The sequence below is a fragment of the Arabidopsis thaliana genome, chromosome 5, assembly GCF_000001735.4.
Source record: "Arabidopsis thaliana chromosome 5, partial sequence".
In the NCBI taxonomy this organism is placed as follows: domain Eukaryota; kingdom Viridiplantae; phylum Streptophyta; class Magnoliopsida; order Brassicales; family Brassicaceae; genus Arabidopsis; species Arabidopsis thaliana.
Genome location: NC_003076.8, coordinates 19,308,229 through 19,327,535, shown reverse-complemented (window position 1 = coordinate 19,327,535; position 19,307 = coordinate 19,308,229). Strand labels below are relative to the sequence as shown.

Here is a 19,307-nt window from a genome sequence, read left to right as displayed (position 1 = left end):
CGGGTCATTTCCTTAATCAATAGCCCCTATATGATGATAAGAGAGTGATACTACCAGACAAGCAGCTAAATTTGGACTTGAAAGGAAATACATTCTTTTCCTTTTGCCAGATCGGATCATTCTGAACCTTTCTACCCAAAAACCGAAAAGCTTTCATGATTTGACAAGCGATAAAATAAACAAAAGAAGTTTACAAAAAAAATTTGGCAAAGCAGTTAAGTTCAACAAGAGAATAGTACTTTGGGTAAAGGAATATAAGTTGTAAATATTACAGAAAAAGAAAAAACGTAAAACAAACCTACAAATAAACACACACAGAGGCTACAATACATGACCACAAAAGCTTCTGGAGGAGCTTCTTTCTGCCTATTATTCTTTCCAACATGGTGGTTAGAACAAGTATGTATCACTAACCCTACAAGTCTCACATTTTTACCACATATACACCACAGCAATCCAGAGACCACCAATTTTTGAGGACAATCACCGCAATTTCTTCTACATTACGGCATACGGCAAACCTATATTGCTGTCCTCGAGATTGACTTACCCACTTTACTCTTCCAAGCTCCCTGTACACACATTCGAAAGTAAACACATATCAGAACTCTCTACTCATCTTTTTGTCTATGCTGCTTGAAAGATTTAAGAGAAAGCTAGGTATATACAAGAGTCTCATTGTCAGAAGTCTCAGCATTCTCTTCAGCTTCTCTCTCCATTTCATTGTTTTCTTGTTTCCCTTCAGTATCTGAGTCGTCATGTTCAGCTTCTTTCCCCTCAGCGTCCCCACTCGACTCTGTTTTTGCCTCCTGTAAATCTTCTTCCTTGTTTACAACTTCCTCATCATCCTCACCTTCTTTCAACGACTTTCCTTCAGACTCTGATTTTTCTTCGCCAGCCTCCCCACTATATTCTGTCTCTACTGAATCATTTCAAAATAGAATAACTCAGCTACAAACAAAGAATATTGAATTGTGTAATAAGATTAACACCGTTGCTGTATATCTGTTTGCATGGAAGTAAATAGGCTGAAAGAATTTAGAAACAGTGGGGATTGCTAACAGAACAGTGGATCCCAATGGAGCTTACTTGGCAAAGCAGAAGATCGTCTTTTCTTGTTTCTGCTCTCTACTTTCTCATGTTCTAAAGAAAGACTTTTTGGTGTATCTTTTGGGTGTAACTGTTTTAAGTTTTTCTTTGGAGTTCTTTTTCCTTTTGGCCTAGAGAAGATAGCAGTCCAAAAACAAAAGGTTAACAATAGAATGACTCATGACTCGTATTTGGATTTCTAATGACAGATTTCCGCTTACGTAGTAGTAACTGGGTCTTCATCCCTCTGTACGCCATCCGGATTCTTAGGCTTACTTCCAGAAGATCTAAACAAAATAATAAGATTGCTGTGAAAGACGAATACAAGGCCAACTGTCCTATGTTGCAGAGAGAATGTTACCTTTTCTTCTTCGAATTTCCCTTTGATGTTCTGGACTTCTGCAGTAGGTACAAATATTGTAAGAATATTTATTAAGCTCAAAGGAACGAACTCGGCAGATGACTAGAAATAGTGAAGATAGATATTGACAACAGAACCCAAAAACCAGAAATACCTTTGCGGTCTTTCCACCAGTGTCTATGAGCTCCCACTGTTCTTTCTTTAGGTTAAGTACTTCAACATCTCCATCCTCATAAAGTATCTGCAATATCATATGGATAAAGTACAGAGTTGGCTTGAACAACTAACCCAACAAAAGGACAAAAAAGAAGCAAAATGCTGATAGCTTACCACATGTCTCTGTTTTGTGGAATCATAAGATTTCACTGTCCCTTCATAAAACCTATTTATTTCACCAAGATGCAACTTCTGGTGAGATAAATGTAGAAAAAGATAACCACATTTTGTTGAAAATGATTGATTGCATCAGATGGATTCAACGTAACAAAACGAGACTAAGAATGGGAACAAAACAAATTAACTCCATACTTGCATGGATGTCAGAATAGTAAAACTTGAATAAAGACAATGAAAGTCACTAAAAGATCCTTACCGTTTATCCATAGGCCACCAAACTTCTATTCGGCAACCGATCAGTTCATCATTTACCAATTTATTTTCCTTTGTAGAGCACTGTACAAGAAATAAGGTCCGACAAGAAAATATTTGTTATCACAATGTTCAATTACCACAAAGTGACAGAGATAAACATCAATGGAAGGTAAAGCTCCGCACCTTCGCCAGTCCTGACACGTTTTTTCGCTTTTTCATTGATCCAGAGGCAGACTTTAATTTGCTATCACCACCTCCTGCTGACCTACTCTGCTGAAAAATATGCATATTGATTGAATATCAATAAATTGAACTAGAATGAAAAAAAACAAAGGATAAGATGCTATTGATGATTTTTACCCTCTCCACATCGGTGAGAGCCCAATCAGATTCTGTAATCTTTAATTTTGATGATAAGCTTTTCTTTCTCTTCCGGGGAGAGATGCTTTCTAACATTTTCTCTTGGTCAGAATTTTCATCGTGCGAGTCCAAAGAGACATTTTTGTCCATGTCACTCTCTAGATGCAACTCATCTTCAGAAGCTTTCAGTTGAACTTTAGGACCACTGTTTGAGAACTTGTAAGGACTATGGCCAGAAGATGATCTCCGGCGCTTAGGGACTGAAACTACTGATGTTGCATCACCAACATTCCTTTTGTTACCCTTCTGATCTCTTTGACATATCTCTGCTCTCTCACTAGGGGAATGTTTGTGTCCATTACTGGATTCGAATTTATCCAGCATTTGTAAGTGATCTAGATTTATCTCCCTCACCATCTTCAAAACATCGACATCATTTTTACCATTCTCATCTTCAGCTGGTACAGATTTATTCTTTTTGCCCTTTCTAGTCTTGGTTCCCTGAGCTCTCAAACGCTCTACTATTTTACCCAGAGGAATTTCATTTCCATCACTTTCCCCATCAATCATAACCTCATTTTCTGAAGTTTGGGGGATCACCTGAAAAGGAAATTATGGATTAATACAGAAATCACTAGGTACTGCAACACAGATTTTTAAGTTGAATAACATACAGATGCATCAGCATGACTCTCCAACTTGAGAGCCCTGAAGTGTAACAGGACAGTCTCATCAGCTAGCCACAATTTTTCTTCACCTACCTGTCATGGGTTAGAAAACACAAACCAGAACAATATATGAGTTCAACACAGCAAATCTATAAGCAAATACGACATACAGCTCAGGTTGCCAAAGAATACTTGGCAAACTCATCATGAAAATTTGAACCCACAACCATGAATAATTTCTGAGTTTTTACCTGAGACTTGTCTCCTTCAACTTTTTCAGAAGGTTTGTACAGCGTCGGAGGCAGCGATACAGGTGTGATTTCCCCTTGTAGATCAGGCTCTTTCTGAGTTAAGTGATTGATTATTGACAGCCCAAGCTCACAGATCGCATGTGAGTTCTGTTAATATAAGTTATGAGATGTTAGCTCCATGGCACCACGACAGTGGCAAGTAGTGTGATTCATTATACCGGCATGCTTAGAATCATTATAAAAAGCAGTCCTGACATGACTGCTGTAAAATAGAACAAGCTGAAGAAAGTCTTTTACCAACCTTTGACTTTGTTGCATCAGTGACATCTTCTGACTGTTTTATACTATGGAAGATAAGAATAATGGTGGGAACGTACTCACGTTCCTTATCAATATCTTCAGTCTTCCCGTCTTCCTCTTTATGGAGCAACATAGAAATGATCAAGTATAATTGGCTGAAATAAACAATCAGAAATAGTAGGCATAAATTATCAATAGAAAAAAACAAAAAACTGAAATTACTAATTTCACAGTTATAGAAAGCAAAAAGTGGTGGCATATAGAGGTAAACCGGGAAAACAAATTACCGATATATCATTTCATATTCCTTCACGTCTTTGCATTTCTCGACATCAGGACAAGAATGATGCGCAAGTGCATGAACCAGATAAGGGAGGATATGATGAGGGTAGAGAGTAACTGAATTTGCATCAGTCTGAGCCGAAATTTTCCGCACTTTTGTTTGATAAGAATGCTGTATGATATCAGCTAGGTTGTGTTTATCCTGTATGCCAATACAGACGCATAGTTTATAGCCAGATTATCAGTATTATCGACTCAGAAACATCATATATAAGTTTTCGAGTGAAGGGCGATGACATACCTCCTCTGATTCGAGAACATTTGATCCAGTGATATCAAATAGGAATGAACAGGCATACTTCATCTCCAAAACCCGATCCTTTACATACTGGTGAACTTTCCCAAGGAATATTTTCTTAGCTGTAGGAAATGGTATCTACAGAAGAGGTTAAGAAAAATTGTTTAAAGTCAAAATAGAACCCAGATTAGATAAAGGATTGGATGAGAGGTGTGAATGGAAAACAAAATTGGTGGATGGTACCTCAGGGGTTTTTAAAGTTAAATGGAAGATCTCAATAGGTATCTTATCATCCCAATGTCTAGAAAGGCGGAGGACAGCCTTTGCAGCAGCAAGTCTCAAATGGGCCTTGTCAACAGAACTGTGGAGAGGTTGAGCATGAGTGCCTTCAAATTTAAAATAAGAATGACCTCTTAGCATATATAACACATCTACCAACCTTGATTCTAGATCTTCGGATACTTCGCCAAAGGAAAGAATGTTTTTTAGTATTCCAAGAAGATCATCAACACCCGCACGAAGTTGAGCATCCTTAAAAGGTAAATAGCTCTTAACCAACGTCTTGATCCCATATATCTATCACGAAAAAAAGAGTTTTATATTAACTGGACAAGAGAGAAATTAGTTGATCACTTTAACACAAGGTAAACCAAACATTGGTAACTATAAGTGAAGTCAGTTATAAGAACTTTTTCGCCAGATACCAACCTTCAGTTGACAAATTTCACTTTTGTCATCCCATGACAATTTTTTGTCATCCACAGTTTCCTGCAAAGAGGTTAATTGACTTCCAATAAAAATGAAAAGAAATCTGGGAAACTAGTGAAAGATAGTGAGATTTCGCAAAATACAAAACATTAGAAATACATACACTTTTGAGCTTTAGGATTTTGCTTCTAATAAACTCAACTACTTCGCTTTCTCTAGTCTCATAGACTGGCATCGCAATCTGTGCTATGCATCCAAGACACTGAAGAACAGCCGGCTGATATCTCTTGTCCTCCAGCATGTCCACAAGTCTCTACAAATCAAGTATAAAACCAGAATTTCCACAAGCTAATTATCAACTACAGATTGTGATACTCTTAAGCAAAATATCCATGAGAAAACAGAACTGTCACCTTGTATAGAACAGAGAGCGACTTCAGGCCATCATCCTTTGTTATTGATGCTAGCGCATGCACAGCATACTTAGCCTGCTTGCGGTTTCCTTCTACACAAATCCTCTCCAGTAAAAGGTCCACAGAACTTTAATAGGACAATAGGAGAAACATTATAAATCAGAAACAGGCAACTAACGAAAGAAGTGAGCTCAAGCTTGATGAAAAAGATGAATATATATAAATATAAACGGAAGTGAGACTTTCACCTTGCTAAAACAATGAGATTCTCCCGAATAGTTCCACCTGCTTTTGCCAGAATTTTTAGAGTACCCTCCTTCATCATTTCATCGTCATCTTTAAGGAAACTTATCAGTTCTTCTTCAGCGCCATCAAACAATGATGGACAGAAACATGCCAGGAGCTAAAAAAAATCAATGCACAAGCATCAACCCGGTGGAGTTTGTAATAAGTAAAAGAAAAGATGTTCATGAGCATGTGATATAATCACCTATAATAAATGCCAAAACAAATTTATTGACAGAAAGTTAGTGAATCTTAAATGATGTGTCAAATCAGTTTTTACCCCTAAGAAGTCCATGCAAGGTTGGATCCCCAATGTATTTTTAGAAGACTTTCTAACAGATACTTCCGCTAATATCTCTTTCACATACTCCTTACTGAATAGCAGATAAGAACACTTTATGGAGAGAGTGCTGAGAAAATCATAGAGAGAATGCTTCTCAGAGAGTATTTTAAGCATATCATCCTGCACACAACCACAAACCAGTTATAAGGTTGTCGAAAGTAAATCTATATGTAAATACAAACTTCTTGTTATTCTCACCCGAATCCTGGATGCTTGCGTTATGCTAGTGTTGGGATCAAGCAGATTAGTCAAAATCTTCCAGATATTAGCATCTTTCAGTTGATCAAGAATTAAAAAGTTTTGCTCAGTCTTTGGGGGGTCAGAAAATGCACGTGACATAACTCTGAATCCAAATAGGATCTTTTTCTGAATCTCAGGAGCATCAGCAGTCTGCATTGAGACAGAATATAAGGTTCTAGATAGTGAAACTTAAAAGGGAAAAATTCCAACCAAAAAATTTTTAAAAGAAAAATTCTTCAACTATCTTTGGTCGAACCTGTTGTGTCTGCTTGATTGACAAATATCTTTGCATTTCTTGTTGTATCCTAAAGGTCAAAACAATTCTCCACAATAAATCTTCAGTATCGAAAAGACAGCATGACAACGATCCTTCAAAATAATTTAAGTGCAATAAAAAAAGTCATCAAATACACCTTTGTCTTTGCTCCAGTATCTTCTCAAAAGCTTTGGTCTCCACTTTGTCAAACCCGGAAAAGATTTGTATCCAATGCTTAACTTTATCTCTTACTGAGAAATCACTAGGAAACAGTGAACTGCATAGAATATACTCAATTGTATCTGACCTGCAACACATATAATATATTTAGATCATCTTTTTAAAGGTTATGATACTAATCAACTAGAATTAAGTAAACCCCAAGAATAAAAGAAAAGGAGCCAGGGTTCAAAAATGTTTTAGACAAATGCACCTGAAATCTTTGTCATAAAGACATCTCAAGATTTTTCCAGGAATCCAATTAAAATCGCCAGTGTCTACCTTCCCATCAGCACACCGTAAGCAATATACCCGGAACAACTCAGTCAACCTTTCCATTGTGTATGTTTTTACGAGTATCTGAATTAGAAAAAGAACTATGAGTTCAAATGTCTTCAAATTTTAGTATGCAACTATCAGAGACAACCAGACTGAATACATAAAACGTACAGCTTTGTCACGAAGCCGTTCAGCAACTAACTTCATAGTGTCAACTGGAATCGACGTCAATGCACTCACAGACACATCACAAATAACAGCAACAACTTGTTTGCGGATATTCTCATCATAATCCAAGAGCCGGTCACAGAGAGCAGCTACATAAGTATTAACACTATAAGATTAGTCAATTCTAATGCATATTAATGGCATGATAAAGAAAGCTTACATATAATTTGAGAAGCCTCAGCTCTCAAAGGATCTGAGAGCAAACAGTCCTTAATATGGTCAAGGATGGCCATCCTAACTTCAACTACCCTATCGGTCAGCCTTTTCAGAAACTCCAAAAAAATTGAATCGAACTCTTCAGAGATGACACGTCCAGGCAAGGAAAACAACTCTCCAACCAATCCAACCACTTTCAAACGAGTTTCCAGTTTATCCGCCTGTATATGTTAATAGTATGCATTATGTATTATTCAATACCAATCTACTTGAAAAGATGGGCTCATACCACATGAAAAGTATTGAAACAACAAATGGATAAGAGTGATTATTCAAACAAAATACATAATAATAAAAGTATTGTGCATGGCAGAGTCATGATGACATTTGACGTGCAAGATAGTGGCAGAAGACCAAAAATAAAATTATACCAAAAGCTCTCCAGTGAGATATGGTGCAACTCCAGATAGGGCCTGAGGAGCACAGCGGTACAAATCATAGATAACCTCATGGTAGTCAATTTGACTGCTGGAAAATCGGCTATCTCCAGACATTGAAGAGATAAGGAACTGCTTTATGTCAGATTCAACTTTGGGCGCACAATGCTCTATGACTTTCATAGCAAGTCTTCTTGCAGCATCTCTAACGTCCTGCCATCATAAATGCAGAATATGAGCTGTCTGATATTCCATAAAACAACGAATCCTAAATTGGATTATAATCAGTGGCCAGAGCCAGCAACGTGAGTATGCTCACACTTCTATTGCGGCCCAATTTAGAGAGTAAAATTAGTAAAAGGTGCTCTTGCACATCTTCGCTTTCTTCTAAAAGAACAATCATTATATTTTGCATTGATGAGAAAACAATCTCCGGATGGTCATCTCTGCACATACAGAAATAAAACAATCTTTCAGTATGAAGCCCAAAAGAAAAGAAAAAAATCACAGAAACCATTCATATTTTGTATTACTAGCCAAGAACACCAACGAAAAGCACAACTGAAAATCAGAAAATTTGAAGATGTTTTGTAAATCAGCGGAACTTATAATCACTCAGAAAAGAAATCTAGGTTGAAAGTGAAACACACCTAGCAACATCAAGAAATGTAGTAAACACTTCTTTCACCAGATCATCACATTCAAGATCCAACATCACTACACATGACCTGTACTTTGCAACCGTTTCTAAAATGAGAACCCTCCTTCCAAATGATGGACCACTGACATCATTCAACCCAGCAAAAGCGCTCACAATTAGTTGAAAAATATCCTGAAACAAGATAGGAAACAGAAGAAATCAGTAATGGACATGTCTGTGATCACGGTGCCAGAGGAAAGTCAGGACAAACAACCTTCATAATATTATCACTGTAAGGCGCTTCAGGTGCTGTAATACGAGTTATCTCAGAAACGCAGCTTGCAACAAGAAGCTTGACATCCTTGTCTTGATGGTTGAGAATTTCAGGTTTAATAACTGCATCAAGAAAAGGCTGAATGGACTTGAGCACTGCAGGTGGTGGAGACTGCTCCAACTCAGAAAGACAAACAGCAGCTTCCTGCATGTAGCAACACACAAGTTAAGGAAAGTCTTTTTGATAAATCAGTCACAGTATTGCACGGAAAAGTGTTTAAGGAGAGAGATATCTTAGTAAACTAACCCGACCAATTCACCCCAATGAAACCAATCAAAAGCAAATCACATTTCCACAAAGGTGGTTGATAAAGAAACATCTTAGTCAATGTAGAAACTGAACATTGGGGTAACTACTGCATCAGTCAAATTGCTGGTGAAGATAGCGCAGTTCAATTCCATCATGACCAGGGACAGAAAAATACTAGGGCCAACCCTAAAAACTCGACATTCTAACAGCAGACATCATAAAAGTCGCAAATCTAAGCAATTATAGACACTGAATTGGTTCTCCTAGGAACAGTCCCGAGTTTTATGCATGACCTAATTTCGCAAGAACAATCTAGCGTAGACGAAAAAGATGGTACAAACTAACCCTAACGCAGCTCGAAAGAAGAAAACACTGGCTCAATTAATGAGCATTACCCAGAACGGAAGAGGATCTACAAAGCTGAAAACTTTATTCGGTTCCAATTTGGCAGAATTTAAACAGGGGACAAAGATGGAAAAAAGTTCCCTCCAAACGAAAAATCGAAACTTGGAGAAATTGTAGAAGAGACAATGAGAAGTAGAGATGGGGAATCACACCTTTAAGAGTTTGAGCAATGAATCTTTAGAAACAGGAGCTAGGTCAAGCTTCGATCCCAGCTCTTTCAACTGTTCCTCCGGCTTCTGAGCCATGGGGAGTGAAACAGAGAACTCTTAAACCGAAGCTGTTAGAGACGAGCCACAATAAACGAACAAGGAAACAAAAAGGGTATTTTCTTGAATAATCTGGTTCTCAGAGTCACTATGCGGAAGAAGAAGGAGAAGAAGAAGAAAGCCACATCTGATCTGAGCTCTCTCTAACACAACAAGAGCCCCGATTAGCTGACTTACGACGGCTTTGTGTCTCTCATCGCTTCCTCATTTTCTCTTATTTTATATTGATGGTCCCTCACTTTCTCTTCTCTTTACCCTTTTTCCCCATTCTTAAAGCCCATCGTTTAACAGGCCCCTTTTTAAACATCCAGGCCCATTAGTGTAAGAATACCGACGTCGTTTTGAGTGGAGTTTCAATTTTAGTTTTTTGACCCTTCTTCTTTGCTCTCTCGCTTTGCTTTCTCGCGGCAATGGCGGCGGCGACGGGAAATGACGACAACGGCTGCTTCGATAAACCAGAATCTGAACCGGCACCGGTTAACGTTTCGCCTCCCCTGTCGAAGAATGCTCAGAAGAAGCAGCTGAAGCAGCAAAGATACGAAGCGAAGAAAGCTGAGAAGAAGGCACAGGAGAAGGAGCATAAGAGAAAAGAAGGAGAGAGAAAGCTTAAGGAATGGGAAGAAACCCTAGCGAACGCGACGGAGGAAGAGAGGCTGAAGCTTATTGAGTCGAGGAAGAGTCTGCGGAAGGAGAGAATGGAGAAGAGATCGGAGGAGAAGGAGAAGAAGATAGAGAGGCTGAATCAAGCTAAAGAAATAGGTCAAAAGATCGTAGTAGATGTTGATTTTGCTCATCTCATGTCTGAGTCTGAGATCTCAAGCCTCGTTCAGCAGATTATGTATTGCTATGCGGTGAATGGGAGAAGCACTTCACCTTGTCATCTATGGCTTACAGGAGTCCAAGGGAAGATGAGTACTGAGCTTGACAAGCTTCCTGGTTTTGAGAAATGGTTCATTGAAAAGGAAAGTAGGTGTTACATTGAAGCCATGGCTGATCAGAAAGATAATTTGGTGTATCTTACGGCTGATTCTGAAACTGTTTTGGATGATCTTGACCCTAAGCATATCTACATTATCGGTGGCTTAGTGGATCGAAACCGGTTCAAAGGGATCACCATGACCAAGGCTCAAGAACAAGGCATTAAAACAGCTAAGCTTCCCATAGGAGAGTATATGAAAATGTCAAGTTCTCAGGTAACTAAATGGCCACTTCAATTCTTGTCTCATTGGGCACAACACAAAAAACCTCTACTTTATGTACTTTGTTAATGTAAGATTTGTGGTTTTTATTGATTTAGGTTCTCACTGTGAACCAAGTTTTGGAGATACTCGTCAAGTTTCTGGAGACTAGGGACTGGAAAACAGCCTTCTTCACTGTGATTCCTCAGAGGAAAAGAACCGGACTTGATCCTGTTGATTGTTCGAAATTGGAACATATATCTGAAGAGCATCAGGAGAAAGATACTGAGGCAAACGAGAGTGCAGACAAACATGATCTTCTGGAGAGGAAAAAGGTATGCGTTGAAGTTCCTTTGGAAAGTAGTAGCTAAATGAAATGAATGAAGATTGTGAGAGTTGTTTCTGTATCCGTTAAACACTCATTTCTGTAGCTGAGAATTGAAATCTGGAATGTTTAGTCTCTTTCTATTTTGAACCAAGACGCATTACGAATTCACCGTGAATTTTGTAATATCACATGCATGCGGTTTGCAAAACTAATGCTTTATTGACATACTTTACCACAAGACAGATCAGATGAAAAACACAATGTTCTTTCAACTAGATAGATAATAAACAAAGAAAAAGCAGCATTGTTTTCGCTTAAACTTGAATTCATAAGCTACAGCTTGCACCTACTAACAGTTATGACTCTGTCAGCTGTCTATGTTATTAGCCATTGTTCTCAGTACTTATGTTGTTGAGTCGGAAATACTTCAACTCTGGCGCCACTTGCTCCTGAAGATGAACCACTCATCTTAGAATTAGGTTCGTTACCACTGAAAACAAACCCGTTCTGATGACGATAATGGTACTGCGCCATGTGAATCCCTGGCACAGGCCCGTAGGCTCCATACTCGGTCATGGTCCCATTAGGCCTCTTGACCACCAAGCCGTTGGTCATACTAACGGACCCAGCACTGCAGCTAACCCCTCTTTCACCTTCCAACTCTCTGTAGCGGTGGAGGTACAACGTGAGGGGTTCGATGTAGTCATCAAAACCGAGCTTGCTCATTGCCCACAAGACGTCCTCAGCAGTGATGGTCTTGCGCTGTTCCCGCTGGCACCGCTCATTAGCCTCCCCTGTTATGAAGCTGATGTACTCCGAAACACACTCTTGGATCGTCTCCTTGGAGTCATCTGAGATCTTGGCGTGAGCAGGTAAGATCCTCCGCATGATCCGTATCACGTTGGCAATAGGCATGAACCTGTCTTGCTCCCTCACCGTGCACTCCTCCTCACCACCATTACTGGTTTTGTTAGGCTGGTTGAATTCTGGAGGACGCATACTGCCCTCTGCCATCAGAAAATTCGCTGCTAATCCTAACAAAAATAAGAAAAATGGAAGTTTTAGTGCATAATGGCTTCGATGACGTCTGCATGCGCGGTTTATAAGATTGAAAAGCTATTTCATTAACTGTTCGTCATGAAAAGAGTACAGACATGACAATGGAGGGATTGCAGAGAATGGTTTCGCATGCAACTGAAATGAAGAGAGCCTGTGAAAAGAGGGGGTATAGAGAATGGCACTACCTGGTGGAGAAGGAGTGGTGTTGTTCACGGACAGCTTGCGGTAGCCATGGAAGCCTCCACGTTCCATATCTTTCTTGTTCTAAATACACGACTTTTGTGTTTGTGAATATCCCTATAAATAATAATAACCAATGCCCGAAATTAAGAAGCATTTGAAGAAGAGAATGGAATGAGAGAGAAGAAAGAGTAATTGGAATAAAGCTAATAGTGTTGGCAAGTGTCAGCATTTGTAATTTCAGACCTCACAAGTTCAACAACGTGGCAGCCATAATCGATGTGACCGAGGATCCTTCTCCTCGTCTCCCTTAGCCGTTACAAAATCCCAATCACCCCAACGTATTTGTCTTTTTTATTCGAACCTTCTACAAATACAGAGCCGTAGAGTTTTAAATTATAAACTACACCAAAGATATAAAAATTAAACTCGAGGTAATCATCTACAAGTTCTCCCGTTTTGCGTGCCAAAAACACCTAAATTTAAAATCTTTCACTCATTTTTCCCTCTCTCCCGAGGAAATGGTCTTGTAAAAATTTCCAAGTTTCTCAAAGTATGAGCGAGTCTTGCTGTGCTCAGGCTGTTTCTGCCCACCTTCCGTCACTCTCCTATAGTACTTGTTCATGTTCTCCCACTTCTCCTTACACTTTTTCGCAGATCTTTCGTACCCTCTTTCTTTCATTCTTGCTGATATCTCATCCCAAATCGCTCCCTTGTTGATCCCCGTCTTCTCTTCCACATCGCTTCTCGAACTTATCAATGCCTGCACTTCCTCTTGCGGCCACCTTCTACCACTGCTGCCACTGCCGCTTGAGTACCTAAACTTTATCTCTCTTTCTCTCTGAGCGGATTCACATTTCTCGTCTTTACATTGTTCCGGAAGAATCTGCTGGAGTGGTTGCGGGAATTCACACTGTTTAGGGATCTCGATCTCGTCACCAGTAACACTTCTGATGAAAGAGATGAGAGACAAGTTGCGTGCCATCTCTTGCTTCCGTGCTTCTTCATTCTGTGTCATCCTCTCGGTTTCCTGTTGCCTCCAAGCTTCCTCACGGCGTATTCTCTCCACTTCCATCTTCTCCATCACATTAATCAACTGATTATGCATCTTCTCCTGCCGCTTCATCATACTCCCCACAAGCTTCTCCAAGAAATGCTCCAGCTTTACCCTTGTTTCCCGCTTTCTTTTACCCGTGACGGTCTTGCGAACGTCTGGAGATGAGTCACTATCGCTGCTATCAACAGAGGAGCTGCAAAATCAAAAATTGGAAAGTACTTATCAAAAACTCAAAGCTTCCAACATGGTTACACTATCTAAGAACTAATAATCCAAAAGTTCCGCAGAATATATAGACAAACACTGCTTAGAAGTGGTATAAACCAACACTGTAAAAGCTTGTAATGACGGCACACCAATCTGATTGATATCTGCAAAGTTTAATGCTTTAAGCTGAGAGTGTTCAGTGATGCACCAGTCAACCAATCTAGAATCAAATGATACCGCAAAGCTCAAATATATCAAGAGGAAGAGAATGTGTTTAGGAGGTCTCTACCAAACAAGCTTCTAATAAACGTGAAAAAAAATTAGACTCTTAATAATACAGAAAAAAAGTAACAACTTTTCACAGTAACAGATCCAAAGTTGAACAAAAAGCTCACATTTTTAATGGTGAGATTTATACCTGAGAGAGAGACCATCCCAAGAGATGCGATTTCGAGCTTGAAACTCCATTTGAAGAGGAGGAAGAGAATCATCCTCTTCCTTTGAAAACCCACGAGTCAATTGACCACTTTCCTCCACGTCAGCAATCTTCGATCCCAAAGGAGCTTCGAAGCAGCCAAAACCCATCTCCGGCAGCCTATCTAGGGTTCCGGCGAGAATATCAAGAGGATGTCGATCCTCCGACGACGACGGAAGCTTAACGCCACACCTTATAGGTTTCAATTTCTGAGGAGGCGAAGCCAAGTCTGCGAGCGTAGCCAAAGCGTCGTCGTTTCCGTTAGAACCCATTTGACGGGTACCGTACATCCACCCGCAACCACCGTCCGAACCATCGAATGGGTTAATATCTTCCTCAAAGTCGTCGCCGACTCGTTTCCGACAGTCGCCGGCGAGAAGTTCCATTTCGGGAAAAGGTAAAAAAAATAAAATGGGCGGCGTGAAATCCAGAAGAGACTGCCCAAAGTAAAAGCAATTCAAAGGGTAAAAAACTCTATATTTACCTTTATACCCTCAAAGGAGTAACATAACCTCCATTTTATCCTCACTTCACTTCAGTCGTTTTCTTACCCGTCGTTATATGACCCGACCCGAGCCCACCTGAGCTGAATATGTTCTGTAATTTGTATCTACACCAGTTTTGTGTAAAGGCAAAAAACACTTTAGCCCCGTGTGGCTCAGCGAAAGCCGCGGAGATACCGACATATTTTATATCATAATCCATAATCCATATTAAGATTGGGAATCTGAGAAAAATTAGAAGAAAATCATTGGTAATTTCTCTATCAAGCGTAGGTGTCACAACACAAACAATCCAGAGAAACTATTCCACGTACGTATTAACCTTTGACCTTAACCTTCTTAAACAGAAAATATTGAAGTTTTTATGTTCTTGTGATAGAAATATACAGTAACAGAATATTTTCTTTGGCCTTTATTGACATATTTTAGAAGAAAAATAGATTACTTCCTTGTTTTATTATTATTTCACTCATCATACGTTGTAGAAAGGGAACCGCAAAGTGAAAAAACAGGTTTTGTATGCTCAAATCCTTCAAACGAGTGATCAATCTATTTAGCAATTTAAAAACTTTCAGATTTATATAGAATTTGTTTTGTCTGTTACTTATTTAGGACAAATCTTTAGTGTAAATTGAGTTGAGAGTTTTGTTTTTTCTTCTCTCGTAATGATGACTTGCCGTTTGGCCAAAAGTTATGGTTTAATCAAATTGTTGTTGTGTAATAAGAATAATGGCCGTCGTCTTCGTTTTCCTCCGGCTGATGGGTTCTCTGCGTTTCACAGTTGCTCCACCACGAGGAACAGATCCATGTCTGCTTCTAGTTCCTCCACAAATCCCATGTCCCGTGAGGACGCAACAACACTGCTTCCGTCTGTTCAAGACAAGTACGGTGGCGTGATGACCGAGATGACTCATCCCATGGATCCTTCTCTCTTCTCCACACTTCTCCGATCCTCTCTATCTACCTGGACTCTTCAGGTTCTCTCTTCCTTCTTCCTCTTGTTAAATTTGATCTTATTGGATTCGATCAAAATGACAAATTTTGTTATCCGAATCAAGATACTGGTACCGATTTGTTGTTACATAGAAGAATCATTGTAAAAGTTTGGGTGTTAAAAGTGTTAGTGTCACTATTCCGCTTGAAAATTGTTGTATTCTAATGCGGGCCAGAAACTCTCTTTCACTTTGCTGCAAAAAAAATTAAATTCAACTTTTCCACTACAGTAATAGACGGTGAATAGGACTATGAACCGATCTACTGTGAAATGTTTACAAACGTTTTTATGTACGCAGGGCAAAAAGGGAGTGTGGATCAAGTTGCCAAAGCAGCTTATTGGTCTTGCTGAAACTGCTGTTAAGGTCTTGTTTTGTTACCTAATGCGCAATCAGATATCTTTAAACCCCCTTTTGCTTATTGTTTGGAGAGTCTTCATATCACTTACTGGTTGTGTATTATGTGTAGGAGGGATTCTGGTTTCACCACGCGGAGAAAGACTACTTGATGCTTGTCTATTGGATTCCCAAAGAAGACGATACGCTTCCTGCCAATGCATCTCACCGTGTTGGCATAGGTGCCTTTGTCATTAACCACAACAAAGAGGTTTGATTACTGATGAGATGAGATTTTTAGTGTGTCTTTTTGGAACATCTCCAAGAATGGATCACATCTCTTTTCTTTTCTGTATTTGAATCCAAAGGTGCTGGTGGTTCAAGAGAAGACAGGGAGATTTCAAGGTCAAGGTATCTGGAAGTTCCCCACCGGAGTTGTGAATGAGGTGCTGGTTCTTATTAAAGCTCATTACATGGTTAGGTTCAGCTCTCTGATTCGCCTTTTTGTGTTTGTGTTGAGTCAGGGTGAAGACATTCATGATGGCTCAGTCAGAGAGGTGAAAGAAGAGACCGGAGTAAGGCTTCTTCATGCCTCAACTTTTCACTGTCCTCTTTACAGTTTACATGAGACCAAGAGCTAATCCCACTCTTCTGCATCGTATGTTTTCAGGTGGATACAGAATTCGACCAAATATTGGCCTTCAGGTAGCAACTCCAACTGCATAATCTTCTATATTGCAACATAACTGATTCTCGTCTGTTTTAAAATTCTGGCAGACAAACACACAAAGCGTTCTTTGGAAAGTCAGATTTGTTCTTCGTGTGCATGTTAAAGCCCCTTTCTTTGGAGATCAACGCACAGGAGTCAGAGATTGAGGCAGCTCAGGTAACAGTTTTTGCTCCTCACTTCAACGACTCTCCAGTCTCATCCACTAAAACACTCATAAACCTCTTCTCTTTCTGAAAATGGGAATTTGGTGCAGTGGATGCCTTGGGAGGAATACATAAATCAACCATTTGTACAAAATTATGAGCTATTGAGGTATATGACAGACATTTGCTCTGCTAAAACCAACGGAGACTACGAAGGCTTCACTCCTCTCCGCGTCTCTGCACCTGATCAACAAGGCAACTTGTACTACAACACCCGCGACTTACATTCGCGCAATTGACCTTCTTTCTCAACAAACAGAGCTTTCCTCACAGATTCTAACGAAGCTGGTTTCTTTGCTGCCTCTCTATGTAAGCATTTTGACACTTGAATCACTACATAACTCTCACCAAAACATAAAAGCATCCCAAATGAAAACATTTGCATTCAATACAATGGCTTTAGTTACATACAAGATTCAATGAAGCAGATTCGTTAGTGAATCCTATTGTTCAACAAGCACACTTGATCTTCTTTACACAGCCTCAAAATCTAAACCCTTAATGCACATCTGATTTTACATCACCAACACCAATGTTCGTTCTATCACATGATAGATACCTTATATGGGTCGTAAAAATAGGCATGTGTATACATGTATTTATGTATCTATATACAGAGAGAGATCCACTTCACCAATCTTTGTTAAGTCCTTGTCCTACCGGAGGCAGCTCCACCTCCACTGTCGCTACCGCCACCTGTGGCTCCATACATATGGTTCTGCTGGTGAAGAAACTGATGATGTTGGTGATACTGCATCCCACCACCACCACCGTAGAACCCACCGCCATCTCCGACAGCATCTCTCTGATGCTCTCCGACCTCACCACCAGTCTGTGGCCTCCCTAGTCCAGTCCTCTCCCCTTCGATCTCCCTAAACCTCTGCAAGTAAACTTTCAATGGCTCAACATAATCCTCAAAACCTAGAGTAGTCATAGCCCAGAGCAAATCGTCTCCGTTGATCGTCTTCCTCTTCTCCTTCTGACACTTATCAGATGCTTCTCCGGTGACGAAGCTGATGAACTCGGAGACACACTCCTGCATCGTCTCTTTGGCATCTTTAGAGATCTTGGCGTTGGCGGGCAAGGCCTTCTTCATGATCCGGCTGACGTTAGCGATCGGCAAGAACCTGTCTTGCTCTCTTGGAGACAAGGAGGACTGTCCGTTCTGGTTGTTCCCGTTTTGCCCTCCACCGGAATCCCTGTCGGAATCCCCCATTTCTGAAAATTACAAGGAATAAAAAAATAAACTTTACTCTTTTTTCAAATCATTTCCATCAATGATTCGAAATCGAATTCAATTGGTGGTTGACTTGAGTGGGAAGACTGAAGCGAGAAAATTTAGGGTTTTAGAAAGAGTAAAAAGAGCAGGTGTGAATTGTTAAGTGTCGGCTGGTATTGTACACAGTGGTGAAGGAGTCGCCGGAGCTTATATAAAGAGAGGACGCACGACTTCTGCTCACTTGACACGTGATCTTATATGAACCGTCCGTTTACTGATAAGATTCTGACAACTGGATACGTGCTCGACCGTCGGATTGGAATTGATCTTGTTTGAGAGATAGACAGCCCTTTAAGGCTTTGCCACGTGTTGTGGACAGTTAGTGGACCCGGCACACTTTTGTCACGAGCCGACGCGCATAAGAGGAGCGTGGTAAACACACAGAAGAGAGAAAGATAGCGCGTGGAAAACACGGAGAAGATAGGTGGGCGTTAGGGAGACAGAGGGTAACTGCCACTCAACGACCCTTCGGTCAATTTTTCACTTCTTTTTTTTTTTGTGTTACGAGCGAATTGGGTTGGATCATGAGGGTGTGGTCTGTGGTGGGGTTCATTGCCATCAAAACTGCATCGACCAATCAGATCAGACAGCTGTTTGGAAACAAAAAGCGTCCCAGTTTTGTCCACTTTTGACGGTCTCGATCTTCTCCTGTGGGTCCAACCATTGTCGCTTTTCTAAGCGTGTGATTAGTTAACATTAACAATAATCACCAGCTTCCAGCTGTATTAAGCTCTTAATGACATAGCTAATACTTGTCCCACCTGGAGAATCCTAATGGGCCGTTAAGATAATCAAACTGAATGGCCCATTAAAGGTGATGGACCTATTATCAATATCTAGGCTTCTTTTAAGCCCATACTTTTTTCAATGTAATGAGGACTTGAGAAACTGTGGTTTGGTCAAAACCCTGCTGACTCCCACCATCAACTAGATATTCTGAGCACGTAGACACGACCAAACCCACGATGTTGAAGCCGTTGTGTTCAAAGCTGAATGTGTGCGAGTATAGTTGAGGGTAGGCTTGAATCTTTTGGTTACTGCATGACTACTCTAACTGAATTGGCTTAATTAAATAAAGAAAAGGAGAAACGTCACACTAGATACAAAAACGTTGCACCAAAT

The 19,307-nt window shown here is 40.0% G+C and overlaps 6 protein-coding genes and 1 long non-coding RNA gene across 16 annotated transcripts; 3 read left to right on the top strand and 4 right to left on the bottom strand.

Annotated features, from left to right (window-relative positions):
• Positions 1-104: 104 nt before the first annotated feature.
• AT5G47690 (binding protein) lies at positions 105-9,868 on the bottom strand. Of its 4 annotated transcripts, none has more exons than NM_001344741.1 (33): positions 9,383-9,868; positions 8,679-8,882; positions 8,415-8,596; positions 8,084-8,210; positions 7,759-7,977; positions 7,332-7,548; positions 7,115-7,260; positions 6,879-7,024; positions 6,603-6,752; positions 6,446-6,494; positions 6,148-6,339; positions 5,887-6,069; positions 5,570-5,724; positions 5,322-5,448; positions 5,072-5,221; positions 4,909-4,968; positions 4,640-4,776; positions 4,444-4,561; positions 4,204-4,338; positions 3,908-4,104; positions 3,622-3,775; positions 3,321-3,467; positions 3,076-3,162; positions 2,402-3,001; positions 2,225-2,314; positions 2,043-2,122; positions 1,781-1,832; positions 1,605-1,691; positions 1,451-1,488; positions 1,311-1,376; positions 1,090-1,220; positions 669-922; positions 105-572 (listed from the first exon to the last, which is right to left on the bottom strand). In NM_001344741.1, the coding sequence occupies exons 2-33, from the start codon at positions 8,682-8,684 to the stop codon at positions 522-524; spliced, it is 4,533 nt and encodes a 1,510-aa protein (NP_001331466.1). In that variant the 5' UTR covers positions 8,685-8,882; positions 9,383-9,868; the 3' UTR covers positions 105-521. The 4 variants fall into 4 exon arrangements, with proteins under 4 accessions (NP_001331466.1, NP_001119390.1, NP_001119389.1 ...); NM_001125918.2 differs by having other exon boundaries at positions 9,545-9,868; NM_001125917.1 differs by having other exon boundaries at positions 202-572; positions 669-919; positions 9,545-9,820.
• A 128-nt stretch (positions 9,869-9,996) lies between these two features.
• TRM10 (tRNA (guanine(9)-N1)-methyltransferase-like protein) lies at positions 9,997-11,490 on the top strand. The gene is made up of 2 exons (NM_124142.5): positions 9,997-10,851; positions 10,956-11,490. The coding sequence occupies exons 1-2, from the start codon at positions 10,069-10,071 to the stop codon at positions 11,205-11,207; spliced, it is 1,035 nt and encodes a 344-aa protein (NP_199579.1). The 5' UTR covers positions 9,997-10,068; the 3' UTR covers positions 11,208-11,490.
• NF-YB6 (nuclear factor Y, subunit B6) lies at positions 11,367-12,758 on the bottom strand. Of its 3 annotated transcripts, NM_001344740.1 has the most exons (3): positions 12,650-12,758; positions 12,409-12,520; positions 11,367-12,198 (listed from the first exon to the last, which is right to left on the bottom strand). In NM_001344740.1, exons 2-3 carry the CDS (start codon positions 12,473-12,475, stop codon positions 11,561-11,563), a joined length of 705 nt encoding a protein of 234 aa, NP_001318754.1. In that variant the 5' UTR covers positions 12,476-12,520; positions 12,650-12,758; the 3' UTR covers positions 11,367-11,560. The 3 variants fall into 3 exon arrangements, with proteins under 3 accessions (NP_001318754.1, NP_199578.2, NP_001078727.1); NM_124141.4 differs by having other exon boundaries at positions 12,409-12,758; NM_001085258.1 differs by lacking the exon at positions 12,650-12,758 and having other exon boundaries at positions 11,367-12,453.
• On the bottom strand, positions 12,643-14,789 carry AT5G47660 (Homeodomain-like superfamily protein). Its single transcript, NM_124140.2, has 2 exons — positions 14,086-14,789; positions 12,643-13,653 (listed from the first exon to the last, which is right to left on the bottom strand). Exons 1-2 carry the CDS (start codon positions 14,526-14,528, stop codon positions 12,900-12,902), a joined length of 1,197 nt encoding a protein of 398 aa, NP_199577.1. The 5' UTR covers positions 14,529-14,789; the 3' UTR covers positions 12,643-12,899.
• Positions 14,789-17,344, top strand: NUDT2 (nudix hydrolase homolog 2; the record flags this gene model as incomplete). Of its 5 annotated transcripts, none has more annotated exons than NM_001344737.1 (9): positions 14,789-14,955; positions 15,427-15,622; positions 15,938-16,003; positions 16,107-16,244; positions 16,342-16,419; positions 16,498-16,548; positions 16,644-16,678; positions 16,751-16,859; positions 16,957-17,145. In NM_001344737.1, the coding sequence occupies 8 exons, from the start codon at positions 15,452-15,454 to the stop codon at positions 17,143-17,145; spliced, it is 837 nt and encodes a 278-aa protein (NP_001331652.1). The 5 variants fall into 5 exon arrangements, with proteins under 5 accessions (NP_001331652.1, NP_568687.1, NP_001331651.1 ...); NM_124139.4 differs by having other exon boundaries at positions 14,941-15,157; positions 16,957-17,344; NM_001344736.1 differs by having other exon boundaries at positions 14,941-15,622.
• NF-YB2 (nuclear factor Y, subunit B2) lies at positions 17,264-18,309 on the bottom strand. The gene has a single exon (NM_124138.2). It carries the CDS (start codon positions 18,120-18,122, stop codon positions 17,550-17,552), a length of 573 nt encoding a protein of 190 aa, NP_199575.1. The 5' UTR covers positions 18,123-18,309; the 3' UTR covers positions 17,264-17,549.
• Positions 17,943-18,383, top strand: AT5G07015. Its single transcript, NR_142969.1, has one exon. It is a non-coding gene; the product is annotated as an other RNA (long non-coding RNA).
• The last annotated feature ends 924 nt before the right edge of the window (positions 18,384-19,307 follow it).